Here is a 22049-nt window from a genome sequence, read left to right on the forward strand (position 1 = left end):
ATTCACAGAAGCCATAAAACACAGGGAAGAAACTTCGACTTTTCTTCCTCTTTCAGGGTTGCACTTTGCTACAACTGTTGAACAGCTAGAGAGCATAGACATGGTACAGCACCAGCCAAATCCAGTTTCAAGCAGTGACTGTGGAATATCACTTGCTGGGAATCCCATGGTTGAGTTCTCTATGAAGAAGGTATGACAGTATAAACATTGTTGATATTTCACATATTGCTCAAAATAAGCTTGTCATGAATGGATTTTGGACTATCAGCTACTATTTTTGGATTTAAAGTGTCATTTTACAAATAAAATTGGTTATCTTGTGACAAACCACAAACTGGTTAATAGAAACAGTTAGTGCATCAAAAGCTTAGACTAGGCACCACGAAAGGATTCTTTTTTCCACCAATTCAATATGCTTGTTTTCGTATCTAATATCTTCAAATAGATCAAAATGGGAAACTTCCACCATGAAAATTCCACTTTTCAATGAAAGGAATTAGGAAAAGAATGAATTCATTCAGGTTAGGGAAACAGGCCTGAAGGCAGAAGGACAGGGTGCCTCAAGAATAAGAGGTGTGTATGGGTCTCTCCTAGTTCCACTGGCTATTGTAGTAAATTGGTGGAAGCCGCTGGGATGGTTTCCTTGCAGACTCCTTCCGCTGTCCCAAGTGATGTTTGGAGTGCTTTACCAGGATCCAATAAGTGGGTAAGCCTTGTTTACAGTCTTTCTATTGAAGGCTTTGAATGGTTCCTTCCTATGCAGAACACTAACCAAGCATGTAATTTTGGAAAATATGTTTTTTATTGTGTTGGAAGCGTTGCCCTGATGTCTAGCTGCGCTGTGGTGTATTTCTTCATTTTGACCGTCATCCAGTCCACTATAATCTAATTATCGAATCTTTCACCTTGAAAAGAAAATACATCTAATGGGCAGATAGCAATGTTCATTTTGAAACCGAATATTATAAAGGCTTTTGGATGATGAAATTAATAGTTTAATAATTGCTAACACGCTTATCCTCTCTCCATAGTTCTCACCTCCTGCTTGTCTTCCAGTATTTTGCATCGATCTTCTTGTATCCTTGAAACCATCTTAAACTTTGAATAAAAACCAAGGCTAGGACTTTGAAAAGGCCTTTTTTCTCATCCTCATTCATGTATAGATCATGTTTGGATTATGAGAAACCTTGAAGACATGATTTTGTCACGTAACTGCTACAGGTGCTTTATTTGGTAGTTATATTCCACCATGCCTTGATGGAATGCTACTTACATTTCTTTGGTTCATAAGAAACCAACTTTTATTATATCATTCTGAAGATGCATTTTTCAATGACTTGTCCACTGATCTAAATTTTCATATATATTGTTGTTCACATAACAGATGGTTTTTGAGGTCGTAGCTATAGTATCTGCCCATAATTGGAAATATTGTGATCTAGTGATTATGCTATCAAATTAACATAGTGCTTCCTTACCACTTAAATTTTAAACACATCGATACTGGTTAGAGTGCATGTGACTTACAATTACACTATAATTTAAGATCTTGCAGTTATTGTATGTGTAATTACATTTTAAATCACACTTTGTTGTGATATTTTTATTTTCATGCTTCTATGGTTGGCTAACAGTTATGGTAATGAAAGTATGATGCCTAGAGTGTAATGTGTGTAACCTACCATATGTGCACTAACAAAGCTTCCATTTTTTTTAAAGTTTTTTGTCTTATATAGATGCATCATGGTGGTGTTCCTCCGAAAATGTTTTCAGGCAGATCATTTTTTATGTTGGTTCTAATTGAAAAATAGATAATTCTTCACCAGAACTAAGCGATGGTTCTTTACAAGTTGCTTATTGTTCAAAACTCATTTCTTTTCCTGTTCACAAGTGTAATGCAATTACTATCTTGAACTCAGAAATTTGACTTTCTGTATGTAATCCTTTCTTTTGGTTTCATTTATTTATTTTATCAGGATATAAAGATTTTAACTTAAGGTTGTCTGTTTTTATGTGGTTTCTGTATTTTAAACATGTGAGAAATAGCTTCATTATGTTTCATTTGTACAGGCTGCTGGGTCTCTTACTGGTGCTGAGAAGTCGGAGTAAGCCTTGACCTTAGATGAAGTTTCAGTGTTTTCATCTTGTCCTTTTATGTCATATCCATTTTAATATGGGTTGTTTGTTGGTTCGACAGTGTTATACAGGTGAACAACTCTTCACACAAGACACATAAGAGGTCTCAAAGTTCAGAATCTTCTGAAGAACTCCCCAGCAAAAGGCAGAGGAGCGGTGGCAAAAAAGAGTCTGCCCCTGAGAATTTAAGAAGTGTCAAGGATATAGCTAGGGGATCAAGTCAAAGCATGATGACCTTTTCAAGGAGAAGATCCATGCGGTTGGTGGCTAAGGTTTGATGTCTTCTTGGAAAGTTCATTCTAGATTATTTGCACTACTTTTTTTTTTGTTCTATTTGTTTTCACTTTTTAATAAATATTTAAAATTCAGACAAGTAGAGGATAGAGGTAAAATAACATATCCAATGGAGGGCTGATTTTCACCTGTTAATTCTGGGTGAACATTGCTTAAATTTGAGATTAACACATCTGTGTTTTAGATCTTCAGACAAGCAATAAAGATTCTAATTGTCAGTAGCACGTGTATCATGCTATTTGTGATCTAGTGCCAAAAAGATGAAAGTTGAGTAGCTTGGACTCGGTTTCATTGGAGAGACTTAAATATTTTGCCAGCAAATATGCATGTTGAGAAGGCTTTCATGATTACTTTTCATCCGAAATTCATTGACATGTCTTTGTTCATAGAAAGGGCCTTATTTACATTCCACTAATGAAAGCAGAAGTGCAAGTATGAATGGTGTATGACGCACTATAATGAGGAATACCAGATAATATACCACTACAAAGAATGAAAGAATGTCAAACTATATTACCTGGACACTCCTAGTGGTCCAGTGTTTCAGTGTCTAGCCACGTCAGAAACCAACTTCAATATTGAAGTTTCTTCATGGCTTGGACATGGCTTTTTTTGAACTTGAATGTGTCCGACACTTGTTCCAGATTGAAAGCCATATACAATACTAAAATTAAGTGCCATGTGAATTATGTGGTTCTACTAGTTGTGATTAAGGCCCATTTGCACCTAAAATGTCCTTGGTTGCTTGCATGAAAGGGCCTTATTTACATTCCACTAATGAAATCATAAGTGCAAGTATGAATGATGTATGATGCACTATAATGAGGGATACCAGATAATATACCATTACAAAGAATGAAAGAATATCAAACTATATTACCTTGGACACTCCTAGTGGCCCAGTGTATCAGTGTCTAGCCATGTCAGAAACCAACTCCAATATTGAAGTTTCTTCATGGCTTGGACCTGGCTTTTTTTTGAACTTGAAAGTGCCCGACACTTGTTCCAGATCGAAAGCCATATACAGTACTAAAATTAAGTTCCATGTGAATTGTGGTTCTACTAGTTGTGATAAAGGCCCATTTGCACCTAAAAGATCCTTACTTGCTTACATGATAAGTACTGTTTACAATTAGGGGTGTCAACGAGCCTGGTTTACCCATACCCTATCGAACCAAACCCTATAGGGTCCGGATATGTTGATAAATAAGAAGACCCGATTAAAACCCAGGTCCGGACCTGACCCGATTTCTGATTAAGACCTGCAAATTTTCAATGTGAAAATGACAAAAAACATGCTTTTGCTTGGTTTGGTTCATGTAGCTCTTACGGGTCCGGGTATGGTTTTTCTTATAGTGGACCCAATTAGACCTGGGTCTGGACCCGATACCATTCCCAAAATTCTGGTACAAGTTTGGTTCCACCTGGGTCTGAACCAAACCCGACCCGTTGACACCCCTATTTACAATGCATGGATGTTATATTCTTTGAGTGCATTATTTAATTTTGTTTTTTCATTTTTAATCTTTAGCCAAAGGAAGAAGCAATTGGTAATTGTGAGAGCTTGGGTTTTTATGAATATGTATATCTTTGCAAGGCCGCTAATTCTGAAGGCTTGCAATTTATAATCTTGATAAGAGAATTTCCACTGGTGAATAAAGAAAGAAGCCAAAGGAGGGAAGATTTTAGTCTTTGGTTCATTTGTAACCTTTTTCTTTTTGTAGTTTTCCTTCTTCCTTGAGAATCCCTGTTCTTATTTCCTTTTTCATGGAAATCATGTAATTATTGTAGGCTTGTGTACATGCTGCGCAAGTTTTGCCCCTCCACTAAAGAAAGCTTCCATCAACTGGTTCTGATATTGGTTTTTGAAGTGCCATATGTCAGAAGAAACTGCCAACCTTGATCGATAATGTCTGTGCTCTTGAGCGATTATGATAATCTTGAGTTCCTCCATTTGTGGGGTTCGAGCTGAGATCTTCTTGAATAGTGTTGCACGAGTGATAGAGGTTATACTTTCAAATGGAAGTTAGACTTGCATTTGTATGAGCTCCGATAGAGTGATAAGCTGTCATTTGCAAGCTGCAAATAAGAAATGACTTGTACTTTTGTTCCAGCCCTTGTGGCCTTAGGAGGTGTCATGTTAACCACAGAGTCGTCACAGTTAAAATGGAAAAGGGTTCACGACCTCTCTCTTCAGTGCTCTAGATACAGTGAGAAGCATCCTGTCACTGAGCTATGAAGAGTTGCCTGTACACCTAATGGCATGTTTCTTAAATTGTGCCATATTTCCAGAGGATTATTTGATCAAAGTAAATAGGCTGATCAGATTATGGATCAATGAGGAGTTTATTCAATCAAAGCGGGATATGACGTTAGAAGAGGTGGGGAAGCAATACCTTAAGAAGCTTAAGGACAGGAACTTGCTCCAAATCATAAAAAGAGATATCATGGGAAGATCTAAGGCATGTCAAATGCATGATATTCTGCGGTGGTGAAATGAAAGAAGTTCGAAATTGAATTTCTGATCAAATTGAATATCTTTTACAAAAGGTAAAATACATAAATACAAATGTCGACCTATTTTGGTCGATCTTTTTTCCTAAAATGAAGGCAACAAATCAACAGATCGTTAACAGTAGATAACGACTTATCTTGGTCGATCCTATCTCTAAAATGTATGTAACAAATCAGCAGATCGTTAACAGCAAATAACGATGGGGATAATTTTACGGTTAACGATATTTTTACAGCAGCTAATATGCCCCTTCAAGTTGGAGCATGTGGATCGATCATGCCCAACTTGGTCTTCAGAATAGAGAGTTGCTCACAGCCCAAAGCCTTTGTGAAAATGTCTGCGCACTGTGAATGGATGGAGATGAATTGAGTACGGATTAACCCATTTTGAATTTTCTCCCAAATAAGATGACAATCGATTTCTGTGTGTTTGCATGCACTCATGGTAAACAGGATTAGCAGCAATATGCAGTCATTGGCTGAGGATCAGGGAGGGAACCCAAAATCTGTCAACAAATATTTGACCCAAGTGAGTTCACAAGTTGCTAAGACCATAGAATGGTACTCGGTTTCTATAGATGATCGAGATACAATTGACTGTTTCTTTGATTTCCAAGATATCAGACTCAAGCCGATCATAATGCAATACCCAAAAGTAGATTTGCAGGTCATTGAGCAAGAAGCCCAATTTGAATCAGAATAGCCGAGAATAGTCAACAGACTAGATGAATTCTTTAGAATCCTTTAGCCCGGGGTACCTTTGAGATATCGCAAAATCTGAAGAGCTGCATTCATATGAGGAGTGCGTGGTTGACTTGAGAATTGGCTTAGAACATAAACTGCATAGGAGATATCAGGGTGTGTGATGGTGAGATATATCAGTCGACCAATCAACAATCGATAGAGACTCAGATCTTCTAAAATGGATCCATCTTCATTATTGAACTTTGAATTTTGCTCCATGAAAAAGCAATATGGCCTCGAAACCAGATATCCCATGTCCTCTAATATATTCAATTTATACTTTCATTGAGATAGAAATATCCCCTGCTTGGATCGAGCCATTTTAATGCCCATAAAATATTTTAGATTGTTGAGATCTTTGAGGCAAAAAATTTTGTTGAAATTTCTTTTGAGGTCATTGATCTGATCAAGATTATCTCCTGCGATGATTATGTTATCCACATACACCAATATGAACATTTGGTGGTCATTTCTTATCCGTGAGAATAAAGAATGATCCGCCTTGGATTGAACAAATCCGATCTCTCTTAAATAAGATAAGAGCTTCACAAACCAATTCTGCGAGGATTGTTTGAGTCCATAGAGAGACTTATTTAGGCGACAAACTTGGTACCCCTCCTGACTAAAAAATCTGGGGGGTAAATGCATGTATACTTATTCATCTAGATCACCATGAAGAAATGCATTGTTGACATCAATTTGAAAAAGATGCCAATTACGTATAAAAGCAATAGCAAGAAGACATAGAATTGTGACCATCTTGGCCACTGGAGCATACATCTCATTGTAATTAAGACCTTTGATTTAAGTGTACCCTTTAGCGACCAAGCATACCTTATAATATTCGATGAAATCATCATATTGATATTTAACTTTATTGACCCATTTGTAATCTACAAGATGCTTACCTTCAGGTAAATTCACCACCACCCGGGCATTGTTCTCTTAAAGTGCTCGAATTTCAGCAACCATGACATCATGCCAATGTTGGTGTTTCATGGCTTGAATAGAAGTCTTTGGCTCAGAATTTTGAGTGATTGCTGCCAAGAAAATTCTATGAGAATGAGAAAAGTGCTGATATGTGTAAACACCCTAAAATTTTCAGGTCCATTCTAGACACCCCCCTTTTCACAGATGCTAACCCTGTAGTACAGTGTAGGAGTCTAACCTCCAAGTCCATTCCAGTTTAGGTATCATTTCACCCCTTTTTGTCAGTAAAATTACCATTTTACCCCTAGGTCACCTTAGACCCTTGTGGGTTAGGTTCAACCCAGCTCAGTTTATGTTCAGGAGAGTTAGAATGTTAGTCATTTCTAGCTCCCTAAGCTCACGATGAGTAGTGTCATTTTATTTCAGCTAATTTGGTTCATTTCACATGAAATGAGCTCAATTCTAGCTCAAATTCTATTCAATTGTCTCTGAGTCAGTCAATTCCAGTAGATCCTATTTTCATGTGTCTAACTTGAGCTCGTCAGAAGTTCAAGTGGTCCAGTTTTAGTTCAAGCCTGTTTCCCACATACTTGGAAGCCATTTTAGCTCAATTCAACTTATTTCAGCTAAAATTGAGCTAATCCTTGTTAGCCCAACTAGTGTTTAAACTTCAGTTCATGTGACCTTCACTATAGCTCACACTCAGTACATTCTTGTCGCTCACTTCACTCTACAGTGAAATTTTCATCATTTCTCTGAAAATTGTGTCTATTTTTTATCACCTGGTCTCGAAATCTAGTTGAGTCAATATCTTTTTAGTTCATCTGAGTTTATAAACCCTAGAACCCAGTTCAATCCAGTTTAAACTAGTTTAGTCCAGTGTCACTCTTCACCCTATAGGGCGAAAATAATTTCTCGGTCATTTTTATTCAAAACATCATTTCTGTCAATTTTCAAGCTAGGACAATTCCAAATCTGGACTCGGATCAATTCCTTTATCTGATATTTTATCTATATCCGAGATCCAATTCACATTTCAATTCGGATATTGGATCCAATACCGGATCTAATATCCATTCTCTATTCTGAACCTGGATCTTTTATTCAATTTAATTTATTATCTATATCCAGGGTCCAATTTGATTTCTGAACCTAGATTATCTCATCAGATATCCAGGATCCAATCATTTGCCATTTCAGATCCATTCTTCAATTTTAATATCCAAGATCCATTTCTATCATGTCATCTTGATCCAGATCCAATTTCTAATTCTATCTTTGATCCAAGATCCAACTTATTCTTTTCATCATCTAAGATCCATTTTAAGTGTTTTTATCATCGATTCAGGATTCTTTCATTATTTTCAAACATGGATCAAGCTCATGGTTTGAGATCCATTTATTACTTTAAAACTTTGGATCCAGATCCGAATTCAAACTTTCTTTTGATTTCAAACCTGGGTTTAAAAACTAATCTTTTAAATCTAAAACCCAGTGCTTTACATTTGATGTTTTGAAATGCTTTTCAAAAAAATATTTTTTTCAATGTGTCAGATCTGGATTCAGATCAGATTTTTGATTTGAATTTTTATCAAACTCGAATTTTAAAATGGATCTTAGATCCAATCCAAATCCAAAAGACCCACCCAGGTGGCCTCACTTTTGAATCATCCCTTTCATGTTATTCTTGTTATTTCAGAAGTTTAGTTGGTTTAGAACTTTTTTTTTTCACCTTTTTTTCCATTTATTTTATCTTTGTTTTTAAAACTTTTTAATTGTTTTTAAAATCAAATGTTAGAGCCAATTAGGAAAAGTCAAAACCAAACCTAATTAGAACTCTTGTAGGAAAATCGCCCCCCCCCCCCCTTAGAAAACCCTAATTAATTGATAATTAGGTTAATCCAAAGCCATCTAGAAGCCCTATCTCCAGCCCATTTTTTTTTAAATAGGGCCTCTAGGCTGGACGTCCAACCATATCTCTCATCTCCTCCCTCTCTCCCTTAGCTTCAGCTCCTCCAAATCCCAAGGTAAAAATCCCTCTCCTTTTTCTCTCTTGTTTATTTTTATTTTTTTCTTCTTGCTTATTTTTCCATGGTGCCGCCCCTTTTTCTTTCCTTTATTTTTTTTTCTTTAATCCATTTTTTGTGTGGTAGCATCAATGACTGATCCAGCCACAGTTAAACCCTCATCCTCTTGCTCTTTTCATAGTTTTTTTTATGTTCTTTCTATTGATTTCATCTCAGCCAACAAGAAGATGGAGATTCGATCTTTCATAGATCGAATCCCACCTTCAATCAACTACATCAAAGCAAACGAATCCCATGCTATTTTTGTTTTCTGTATTTTATTTTATTTATGGGCATATTAGATTTAGATTTACATTATTACATCCATGAAAAATAAAAAAATATTGCATCTGTGTTTTTCTCTTTTTCGTTTTATGCATGTTAGATCAAGTTCTTGAATTTTCTTTAACAGTCCTACATGAATCTTGATTCTGGCCACACATTAGCATTGTTATTTCATGCAGTTATTTTTTTTGTTTTGATCTGAATTTTTTATGAGGGTTATATCTATATGTTTGCTTGAATTTGGAAAATTTTTATGATTTTTGGGCATCAAATGACCTATTTATAAAATCAAGAACTGAAACCTATTTTCTGCACAGTTAAAACGCTGTGCAGAATCAAGAACAACTTGCCAGAGTCGTATCTCCCTAACTGGAAATTGTATTTTAGATTCGTAAAAAATGACATCTTTGTCTATGTATCTAGTTTCTCCTGTGTGATTTTTATAATTTTTGATGGTCTTTTACTATTTTATTTTATCCCAGAATCAGAGTCTTCTTTTCTTGAACCATCAGGCATGGTTCAGATCCAGGATCATCTTGCCGAAGTGATATTTTCATAACCGGAGATCGTATTTATGATCCATAAAAAATGACCAATCTGTCTGCATATCTAGTTTCTGTCGTGTGATTTTTGATGACTATTTTCTATTTTCTTTTAACCCGAAACCAGAATTTGCTTTTCTTGAATCGTCAGGCATTGGGTAGAATCAAGTGTATCTTGCCGGAATCATATCTCCCTAACCAAAGATGATTTTTCTGATCCGCAAAAAGGAGTCTCTCTGGTGTCATGTCTAGTTTATCTCTCTCAAATTTCATAAATTTTTATCTCTATTTGATATTTTATTCTAATCTGACACCGTGATAGGTACAAGATGGCTTGTTATTCAACCTATTTTCACCTTTTTACTTAATATTTGTTTCCAACATATTCAATAAATTTATTTTTCAATTGTATGCTATTTTTAGGGTTGTTAGGATTGTCTATGTTGGTTTTCATGATTTTTAGTGGTCATTTGATATCGTATCTTATTGTTTTGCAAAAACTGGTTCTCACAAGAGCCTTGTTTTGAGAAAATATGGGCAAAAATTGATCTTTTTCTATTATTTCATATCTTCATGAAATTTTTTTATACTTTTAGAATCTGATTATTTTCTTAATCATGTCAGGGTGCTTTCCACTCGATTTGACATCGTTTTGAATTTGTTTGGTCTTCGGATTAAGCATATTTCAAAATCGTTTTATGAAAACCCTAATTTTTAACACTGTTTTGCAATTAACATCAAATTTTAGGGGTATTTTAATCATTTTACCCTCAATTCTGAATTTCTAATTTTATAATCAGTTTAGTTTCATATTTTATTAAATCATGCATCATCCTTTCTTTTATTTAGAATTTTTATTTTATGAATGCATGAGAAAAGGGCTTATTACGGACAAATATCTCTCAATTTCCAGATATTATTGGATAAATCCTGAAAAGCCTACATATTTCAACTAACATGTTTGCTAATTTGCAGAAAAGCTCAAGATTTTATTTTCTTCTTTCCTTCTTTATTTTATTATTCAATTATTCAATGTAAATTATAATCAAATACCAAAAATAGTAAAAATTTCTTTTTCTGCATAGATTAGGGTTGCATTTGCATATAGTTTATTTTCAATATTAATTGCTATGGTTTATCATGCATATGCACTTTTTGATTCCACTTATGGTAAAACACGAATGGCACATACACCTTCTTCTAAGAAGTTGATAAACTTAGTGGAATTCGTATTTGTGGCCATAATCAGAATACAAACAAAATTCAAATTTATTATTTTTTTTAAGTTACAAAAGGCCTGCACTCTTAGGTCATCTTAAAAAATCATTGCATATTTTCAACGATTTTTCATATTTCAAAACCCTCCTATTAGGATTCAATGGGGTATATTCAATACATATTCGTGGCCATAGTCAGGTACATGTGGCAAATTTATTTTGTTCAAATTTTATAAGGCACAAACAAAACCCCTTTCTCTTTTTGCACAAAACAAATTTCTGAAACAAAGGAGATTTCTTAATGATTTTTCTCAAATCTTTTTCAATTTTTTTTTGGATAAATTACATTCATGCATCACTTGGAATAAGGAGGCATCATAGGGCCACATGCCCAATGATCTGGATTTTCCTTCTTCAAAAATCGATTTTCTCAAAATATCTCTTTTCAAAGAATTTTCAAAGCAGTTTCAGTCATGCATCATGTTTTCCATGAACTTCTTTTCCAAATCATGTCACATGTGTTTGATTCCCTTTTTGCATTATAGGATTTAAAATAATTTCTTAGACATTTAGACAAACAAGGATATTGTTCAATCCTTGGTTCAATTACCCCTGGTAAAAGCGCTAGGAACGGTTGAACCTTGTACCGACAGGCGAGTCTCATTTCTCAAGTTTTTCTCAAATTTTTAAAATGGAGGCGAGTATTTAAAAAATATTTTTCAAAAGGTCAGTTGACTTGCGAAAGTAAAATTTTGCATGATAACAAGTTTGACGACCATGATGACACCTATCTTCAAATTGATTGAACTTATGCCTTGCCTTGTGTAACTGTCTAAATTATTATTCTAGAATGTCAGCCTGTATTTGTGAACCCAGGAGCCTAGAATCTAACCCAGCTCACATTGATTCATGTAGGCTTAGGCATGGTTTGGTAGGACTGATTAAGGAGGTCTATTCATGATCACTTAGACCTAGGTCAAATACAACTCTCCTCAATCTAGGCTTTAACGCAAACTCTGTATGCAAGTGTATGCTCTCTATTATTTAAAGCTCTATCTTAGGTCAAATTGCATTAGAGCCTTCTGATTTTGTGCATGCTTGAATCATTTTTATAAAACATCCCTTACCTATGTTGTCTCAGCCACCACGTTGCTGAGCTTTCTCCCTAAACCATAGTTCGGGACAAAGCCTCACAACTGAGCTACTTATCTGAGCTAATATCCCCTGTCATGTACCGAGGGCCATAGTCTAAAGTATATCGGCAGGCGCTCAAGGATGTCGAAGAGCCATACCCTTAGAACCCTGGAGATATTTTATGCCACGTACATTGAGCCTTGGCTCAAGTATATAGGTATAAAATGATTGAACATAGATGATATGAACCCTTAGAGTTAGGTTAGGGTCCTACGAGCCTTCTTCAAAAAATATGCATGATAGAGTCAACCTTTAGAGAGTGTTGTATGTGCATCCATGTTTATGCAGCTTTATTGTGATGTGAAGTTGATTATGCGATCCTTATTATTTGTTTCTTACATTTTGAAAATAATTTTCTCAAACCCTGGGTGTCTTTTCTAAATTCTCCCTTTATTTTCAAAAACTAGGCATGTCTTTTTCTCTCCTTTTATCCTGGATCTCAATTCTTCAATCAGATCTCGATCCTGCCACATTTCATCTTTAATGAATGGAGCCCTTTTATTCTTTCTATCTTTCCTGAACCCTGTGTGTCTTCTGAATATCTAGAGTGGTGGGAAATTGTCCGCCCACCTTCCTTTTGTCCATGATATTCAATAAAATTTTCTTATTTTCTCATATGGATCGTTTGTCAAAAGGCATTCCTTTTTCAAACTTTGGCGTTTTCTTCCTTTTTCAAACTTTGGCATTTTCATCATAGTTGATGGCCTCGCCTAGGTAACAAGGCATCCTATAGTTGTTTATTTCCTCTCATAGAATAACAACATAATTATCACAATTTCAGTAACGACCCAGTTCTTGGTAATAGAACATTCTTGCTTAATTGTTAGCTTGATTTTTATCAACTGTTTCTTTATTCCATACATTTATTCTATTCATGTGACATCTTCAAACTCATTGATGACCCTGCCTGGGTAACAAGACACATTTTAGTTGTTTACTTCCTTTATAGGGGTGATGACGTAATTATCGCAATTTCTGTGATGACCCAATCTCTGGTAATGGGATATTCTTTTTAATTGTCAACCTGACTCCTATTGTTTAACTCTTACTTATCCATTGTCCTTCTCAAAATTTTTTTTATTGGTCTAACCATCCTTTATTCTTCAAAAAACCTTGGCATTGTTGCATGGTTCAGACAAGGTCTGGGAAGAAGACCGTCCCACCGCATTACAACAACTATACAAAAGAAATGAGTTCCCCTAGTTCATCCAGAGAACAAGGTTAGGAAGGTGGCGATGATATCGATCCTGCCATGTACAATTTGTTCTAGAAGATGATGACGAAAATACTATCAGAGCAAACCAGGGCAAGATCAGGGAAGGTACCCGCCAAAAAGAAAACCAAGCACAACCCTATAAAAAAGCATATCAAGATCAGTAAAAAGAAGATTCAGCATAACAGTGCTTCTGAAAAAACAGATTCGACAGAAGATGATTCAGAGGAAGAGCAACCAACATTTATTCAAAATCCTCTACATCAGTTCAAAAAGATTGTTCAAATTGAAGAGCCCAAATCAATAAATAAGCCCAAGATTCAGATTTCAGTTGAAGATCCGATCCAATAGCAACTCAAGGAGGTGACCCGTATGGTCAAGGATCTGCAAGCCCGAGACAAGGGCAAGAAAGTCTACACCAGTGAGGATTTCTATGATGGCCTCAAAGGGGTCAATAGTTTAGAGAATCTTCCTCGAAAATTCATTAAATTCGATGAGACTAGCAATCCCAAGGCTCATTTGGCCATGTTCTTTGCGGAATGCAACAAATTTAGAAGAGATAACAGGGCCTTGTTCAGATGTTTTTCACGCAGCCTAGAAAGCACAACAGCAAAATAGTACACAGAGTATATCAACCCGATTGAGCTGCGGAAGTTTGATAAGGTGGTTAACCTATTCATTGAGCGATTCCTGTTCAACACTAAAGCCTTACCAACCCTCAATCATCTTTGCAATCTCAAGCAGAAGGACAATGAAAAGTCCAAAGATTTTATTCGTAGGTGGAGAGGTACCTGCAACAAAATGAGGAATCCTATTTCAGAGGAGCATACGCTCCAAATCATCTTGAACAATTTTGCTCAACCTCTGAGAAGTCTCATCTTCACTTCCCCATCAAGATCTTTCATTGAATTAACAGAGCGAGCAAAATGACTCGAAATGAGAATAAAAAATGGTGTGTATGAGGGCATTACACTCTCAAAGACTAGTCAAGACACCAAGAAGAAGAAACTCGTCACCTTCTCAATGAACACCACCGGAAACAATAATGGCAATCACAATAAGAGTGGCAAGAATTCTAACAGCAGCGGTTAAGAAGGTTCTAAGCCCGATAAAAACAATAATGAAGGCAAAAGGGGCAACACCTTCAAGCAGAGCGATAAGCCCTCCCAGTCCATCCCCCAGCAGAAAATAAATACTCAGGAAAGGCCAAAGCATGACGGTTGGGGTTATAACCCCAAGTTTATTCCTTTAGACTAGCCTCTTGAAAAGGTTCGTGGATACATGTTGTCTAAAGAGATAATCAGACTTCCAAAGATTGTTGATCCTCTTGTTACCCTGAGGAAATGGAAGGATCAATTTTGTAAATTCCACAGAGCGATGGGGCATGATACCAAGAATTGCTTTGTTTTAAAAAATATTGTCCAAGATTGCATTGATAAAAATCTTCTTGTAGAAGATGAGGAGGAGAGTCAGTCAGGCGTCTCTTGATTTGGAAAGACCAGTGCAAAGGAGCTATTTTTGTCAAGGGGATGAATTAAACGCTGCAATGCCAGTGTTTTCTTATTCTTTTGTCATTTTATAGGAACAATATAGTCCCAATTCCTTTTTATGTTCTCCTTAGTTTGTCACTTTAGTCCCCAGTCATTTGTTAAACACTTCATCAATAAAGTATCATTTTTCTTCATATTTTTGGTGTCTGACATCCATTTTCTTTGATACACTGGGGCATCTTTTATTATGAAATCTTGTTTTTGCCTCGAACATCTTATATACATGGGAGGATCGAAAGATTCTTCATCATCAATTTTCAAGACATCATGATCAATTTCTTTTCTTCTCTATTCAGGATAAGAGACAATCCTAAGATCATTCATAGGAACGATAGGGCTACCTATAGGGGTTTGTCCAAAATCATGAACCTTTTTGAAATTTTTTTGCAAAATCCCTGTCATGATCACCAAGCGTTTTTAAAGTACCGATCTTTTGAAAAACAACCCTTGGGTTGATCCTCTTTTTCAAAAACTAGTTTTCACTGGTCTCTTTCTAATTCAGCCCTTGGGTTGAGTATATTTTTATCAAAAGCCACTTTTTACCAGTCCTTTTCAAAATTCGACCTTTGGGGTCGAGCTTCTCTTTTAAAAACCAATTTTCACCGATCTTTTCAACCCTCGGGTTGTCCTTTTCAAAAACTGGTTTTCACTGGTCCTTTTCCAATTCAACCCTCACGTTGAACCTCTCTACCGGTCTTTTTCAAATTCAACCCTCGCGTTGAACTTCTTTCTCAAAAACTAGTTCTACCGGTTCTTTTCAAATCAATACTTGGGTTGATCCTCTTTTATCAAAACCGATCGTTTTCAAATTCGACCCTCGGGTTGATCACCTTTTATCAAAATCCAGCTTTCGGGTTGGGCTTTTCATCAAATCCAGCCTTCCGGTTGGTCCTTTCAAAATTCAGTGCTCGTGCTGGTTCTTCAAAATCTAGTGCTCATGCTGGTCCTTCAAAATCCAACTTTCATGCTGGTCTTTCAAAATTCAGTTCTCATGCTGGTCCTTCAAAATCCAGTGCTCGTACTGGTTCTTCAAAATCCAATGCTCATACTGGTCCTTCAAAATCCAGTGCTCGTGCTGGTCCTTCAAAACCCAGTGCTCATACTGGTCCTTCAAAATCTAGTGCTCGTACTGGTCCTTTAAAATCCAGTGCTCATGCTGATCCTTCAAAATCTAGTGCTCGTACTGGTCCTTTAAAATCTAGTGCTTGTACTAGTCCTTCAAAATCCAGTGCTCGTGCTGGTCCTTCAAAATTCAGTGCTCGTACTGGTCCTTTAAAATCTAGTGTTCATACTAGTCCTTCAAAATCTAGTGCTCGTGCTAGTCCTTCAAAATCCAATGCTCATACTGGTCCTTCAAAATCCAGTGCTCATGCTGGTCTTTCAAAATCCAGTGCTCGTACTGGTCCTTCAAAATCCAGTGCTCGTACTAGTCCTTCAAATCCAGTTCTCATGTTGGTCTTTCAAATCTATCTTTCATGTTGGTCTTTTACAGTGCAATTGCCAGGTTGATGTTTTATCAAATCCATTCAACCTTCGGCTTGAGCTTTTTATCCAACTTGTTTTCAAAATTCAACCTTCAGGTTGATCTTTTTGTCAATGCCTATCATTTTCCAAAATTTGACCTTCGGGTCTATCTTTTTGACAATTCTAATCATTTTCTAAAATGCAATCTCCAGGTTGATCTTTTTATCAATGCCAATCTTTTTCATGATTCAACCTGTGGGTTGAACCAATTCTTGAACTGGCTCATTACTCAATCAATTTTCAGTCCTTTTATCACCCATTCAGGTAAGGGTCAAGCCTGAGCCTCTCTTTGGGGAAAGAGAAATGTCCAATCAAGTCAAGGATTTCATCAATTTGATGTCAAGCAATTATTTTCATAAAGGATCATCAAATTTTTTGCCAATATGTTATCAGGAACATTTGTTGATTTCAAAAACTTTTATTCATTGCAGAAGGATTTGCCTCGAACTACCTCTTGTATTCTCTTTAAAAAGGTGAAACTTCTGTGAGATAAGAAGACAAAATTCAAGCTTTTTTTATTGGTCGACTAAAAGGGATGAAGGAAAAATCCTCTGTATGACTGGCAAAGGAAAAATTCAATGATGTTAAGAAGCCATAAATGAATTGATATTGACCATAGAAATGAACACTTTTTAAAGGCAGTTCTTCTAGCTATAAGGCAGTGGAAATATCCCGTGTGGTATAGAACTCACTCCATTTCTCCTAACATTCAAGCATTACCTGCAAAAGGGATCTCTCAACAATCTCCAAGTTGAAGGATGATATGAGAGTTTTAGATCTCCAAGACAAAGAAGGCTCAGATCATCACCAAGTTGAAGGCTGATGAGATGAACTTTCCCGACAAAGTGCTTGCTTTATGCTACAAGGAACAATTTTTTAACCAAGAAAGATGCAACATGTTTGTAAGAGGGGAATTCTCAATTGTCACCAAGTTGAAGGCTGACATGAGAGTCTAATCCCCGTGGACAAGGAATGCTTTGATCATCTCCGAGTTGAAGGAAGATGTGACGTGCTCTTCTAGGGAAGATTTGAAAGATCACCAAGTTGAAGGATGATAGGCCAAACTTCCCGCCAAACCCCAAATGGGCTTAAATCTCAATTTTTTCTATCAAAAGAATGCAAAGAGATATGATGGGTACACTCTAGATATCAAACTGCCTAAATGCCAGAAATCGTCTTTACTTATGTGAAATTCTTTGTCAATATCTTTTCATTCACTTGCTTCTATGAAACTGAGAATGATTCATCTCTTTTCATACCAATGAAAAAGATAGATTCCTTAAAGAAACCCGATAACAACAATTTGAATTTGATTCTTGATTCTATGAGTTAGCCTGATTGGAGGTAATACTCCAAGTAGAAGAGAGAATATCTTTCGCACATATATGCATATTTTCAATTTTGATCAACTACAATTTCTGTGTTATTGACAATTTTTCTTGGCTATCCTCACATGAAGTAAGAGCTTGACTTCTTTTTGATGTATCCTTTCACCTTTTTATCATCCCTCTTTAGTATTCGAAAACATGAGTTTTCAAAGTCCTTCCCTACTTTTGGTTTGAGCGCCCGTGCTCTCAAATTTTGCACATTCCCTATTTTTCCCCACTGCTTCGCCATAGACAGTTCCTGCTCAGGTTAAGATTGATCTGAAATCTTCTCAAAAGGTTAATTCAAAAGCTTATTTTGTCTCAGTCACGAGACTCCCCTTTGTAAACTTTCATTTTCAAAGCTTTAGGGGCCCCATTTTTCTCACCTTTTGCAACCCTTTCGGATTCTGTGCAAAATCCGGAAGTCCCATCATGGTTTCTTCACCCCCTTTTCATCAAAAGCCTTTTGTCTTCAAGGATTCCGTTCTTTTCAACCCGTTCAGGTTAAGGTATAAACCTGAATCTTTGGTTGCAAGACCGCCCCCTTTGTTTCAAATTTCCCTTTCTCAAAGGCTTTCAGAGAGTTTGTTACACCTTTTTCTAGGATTCCTCACCTCTTTTTATCCATTCCTTTATTTTTGAGGATTCTATCTTCTTCCCGTTCAGGTTAAGGGTTAAGCCTGAGCCTCATTCCATGAGGTGAATCTTCTTTCCGTTCAGGTTAAGGGTTAAGCCTGAGCCTCATTCTATGAGGTGAATCTTCTTTCCGTTCAGGTTAAGGGTTAAGTCTGAGCCTCATTCCATGAGGTGAATTTTCTTCCCATTCAGGATAAGGTATTAAACTTGAACCTCATTTTATGATGGTATTTTCAAAATCAAATTTTTCATACTCAGTTCAGATCTTCTAACTGAGGCATTTTGTCTTCCAAATTTGGTGTGTTTTTCTTTGCCACTAAGCCCAACTTTCAACCAACTTAGTAGCAAAGAGGGGCATATGTAAATACCTCAGATTTTCTAGGTCCATTCCAGACACCCCCTTTTTCACAGATGCCAACCCTATAGTATAGTGTTGGAGTTTAACCTCCAGGTCCGTTCTAGTTTAGGTATCATTTCACTCCTTTTTGTCAGTAAAATTACTATTTTACCCCTAACTCACCTTAGACCCTTGTCGGTTAGGTTGAACCCAACTTAGTTTCAGTTCAGAAGAGTTAGAATGCCAGTCATTTCTAGCTCCCTTGAGCTCACGATGAATAGTGTCATTTTATTTCAGCTAATTTGGTTTATTTCACATAAAATGAGCTCAAATTTTATCTAATTGTTTCTGAGTCAGTCAATTCCAGTAGATCCTATTTTCATGTATCTAACTTGAGCTCATCAGAAGTTCAAGTGGTCCAGTTTTAGTTCAAGCTTGTTTCCCACATACTTGGAAGCCATTTTAGCTCAATTCAGCTTATTTCAGCTAAAATTGAGTTAATCTTTGTCAGCCCAGCTAGTATTTAAACTTCAGTTCATGTGACCTTCACTATAGCTCACACTCAGTACATTCTTGTCGCTCACTTCACTCTACAGTGAAATTTTCACCATTTCTTTGAAAATTGCGTCTATTTTCGATCACCTGGTCTAGGAATCTAGTTGAGTCAATGTCTTTTTAGTTCATCTGAGTTTAGAAACCCTAGAACCAGTTTAATCCAGTGTCACTCTTCATCCTATAGGGCGAAAATCATTTCTCGGTCATTTTTATTCAGAACATCAATTCTGTCAATTTCCAAGCTGGGACAATTCTCAATCTGGACTCGGATCAATTCCTTTATCTGATATTTTATTTATATCCGAGATCCAATTCACATTTTAATTCAAATATTGGATCCAATACCGGATCTAATATCCATTCTCTATTCTGAACCTGCATCTTTTATTCAATTTATTTTATTATCTATATCCAGGGTCCAATTTGCTTTCTGAACCTGGATTATCTCATCAAATATCCAGGATCCAATCATTTGCCATTTCGGATCCATTCTTCAATTTTAATATCCAAGATCAGTTTCCATCACATCATCCTGATCCGGATATAATTTCCAATTCTATCTTTGATCCAAGATCCAGCTTATTCTTTTCATCATCTGGGATCCATTTTAAGTGTTTTTATCTTCGATCCAGGACTCTTTCATAATTTTCAAACTGTGATTGTTGCAATTTTTTTTCCCTTTTCCTTTCTTTCCTTCTCTCTTTCCTTTCTAGCCCTTTTTCCTTTTTTGAAGAGAGAGAAAAGAAAGAAAGAAAGAAAGAAAGAAAGAAAGAAAACTCTTTTGCAAGGTCTCACTTGACCTTTATTTTGAAAAAGATTTTGAAATTACTCGCCTCCGTTTTTGAAAATTTACGAGAAAAGATGGAGAGACGGGATTCGCTCGTTGGTACGAGGTTCAACCGTTCCTGGCGCCTTTACCAAGGGTAATTGAACCAAGGATCAAATTAATGCCTTTTGCTTTGGCTAAATTTGTCTAAGTAATTATTCTAAAATCCTAAATGCACAAAGAATGATGCTTGTGCAATGAAAATGCAAAGATGTATGCTTTTGAGAAATGCTTTAGAAATTTTGGGACTTTTCCAAGTGATTTTGAAATAAGTTTGAAAACATCTTTGAAGAAATGGTTCGAAGAGTTGAATTTGATTTGAAAAATTGAAATTTAAAACTTGGAATTTGAAGTGAAATGGAAATTAAAAATGAGAATTGAATTCGGAACTGATGTTGGAATTGAGATTTGAACTTTGAAATGGAATTGGAAATTAAAAATAGAATTTAAAATCAAAATGGAATTTCAAAGTTGAATTGAACTTTGAAATTGGAATATTGAATTGATTTTGAAATTGAATTTTGAACTTGGAAATGAATTCTAAATTTGAGATTGGATTCAGACTTTGAATTTAGAATCATAATTGAATTTGGAAATTGAAGTTGAATTCAGAAATGTCGTCTTTTCTAGGTTTATCCAATAATATCTAGAAATTAAAGGATTTTGGTAGATATAAGTCTTTTTCCATGATTTCCTGATATAAACTTAATAAAATATGACATAAAACTAAATAAATAATAAAGATGAGATTTGAAAATTCGAAATTGGGATCAAAATAACCAAAATACCCCTGATAGCAAGACTATGGCCTTGAAACCAGGGTTTTCAGAAAGATATTTTGTAAAATATAACTTTTGAAATTCAAATAAGGATAAATTAAACCAAATATGATATGACATGATTAAAAACATGAAAATTAGGGTTTAGAATTTCGAAATTGAGGTCAAATGACCAAAATGCTCCTGATAGCAAGACTATGGCCTTGAAATTAGGGTTTTCTGAAATAGATTTTAGTAAAAACTTAGGATTTATGATTGAAATAAATATAAAATCAAACATAAAACATCCTAATATGATTCTAAACATGAACAAACCCTAAAAACATGAATTATACATGAAAATCAAGAAATATCACAAATATCATGATTTTGGCAGTGTTTTGGGATCCTGCGGGTACCCTAATTTGCAATTTGATCCATTCAAGCATCAAATGGATTACAAAATTCATAAAAATCGACACCTGAACTTTTTATAACCCTAAAATCAGATTGGAATCATAAAAATATATTTTTGACATTATTTCAATTCGAAAATTGCATTAAAACCCTAAAATAAGCTATTTTCACCCATGTTCACAGACCAGTTCTAATGTTAGACCCGAATCAGGGGTCAATTCACTATGAAAATTTCTGAAATTTTACAGAGGTAAACTAGATAAAAACACAAAGATTTCCCTTTTTACAGATCAGAAAAATCATCTTCGGTTAGGGAGAAACCTTTCCGGCAATCTGGACTAAAATTTAATGAATATAAAAGTGCTTAGAACAGGTACTTCTGATTGAAAATATAGAAATAAATAGCAAACTTAATAAACAATTTCTGAAATTTCAGAAGTTAATAGTAGATATAAAAATAATAAACCTCCTTTTTACATATCATGAATCGGATCTATGGTTTGAGATCTATGAGCAGTACAAGTCAGTTTAGGGTTTTGGTAAACCCTAACAAGTTTTAAATTTTAAATCTGATTCTCTGGCAGAATAAAAATACCAAACAGAGGCAAAAAATTATAAAAATTTCATAGTAAATATTTCACATCAACATGAAGCTACTGCAATTTATGGATCTCAAATCGAATATTGGATGAGAGAAATAGCATATCTGCAAGTTAGGCTTGAAATTAAACAACAATTTTAATCAACAGAAATCTCGATTTGACTTTGTATTTTATAAACAGAGTTCTTGAATCCCAAAACATCTAAATTTTTTACAGTAGTTCACTGACATATCCATGTATCACATATAAAAAAATCAAAAATTTACAGTGAGTACTTCAATACGAACTAATATGCTCTTTACTGATCTAAGCTTAAAGCACATAGAAATTTAATAAAACTCA

General features: G+C 35.5%; 1 protein-coding gene across 1 annotated transcript; it reads left to right on the forward strand.

Annotated features, from left to right (window-relative positions):
* Window positions 1-10: 10 nt before the first annotated feature.
* On the forward strand, window positions 11-2651 carry LOC149811858 (uncharacterized). The gene is made up of 3 exons (XM_089993700.1): window positions 11-190; window positions 2071-2105; window positions 2198-2651. The coding sequence occupies exons 1-3, from the start codon at window positions 101-103 to the stop codon at window positions 2412-2414; spliced, it is 342 nt and encodes a 113-aa protein (XP_089849826.1). The 5' UTR covers window positions 11-100; the 3' UTR covers window positions 2415-2651.
* Window positions 2652-22049: the final 19398 nt, after the last annotated feature.

This window comes from Nuphar pumila, chromosome 17 (assembly GCF_984573655.1).
Source record: "Nuphar pumila chromosome 17, dmNupPumi1.hap1.1, whole genome shotgun sequence".
Taxonomy (NCBI): Eukaryota; Viridiplantae; Streptophyta; class Magnoliopsida; order Nymphaeales; family Nymphaeaceae; genus Nuphar; species Nuphar pumila.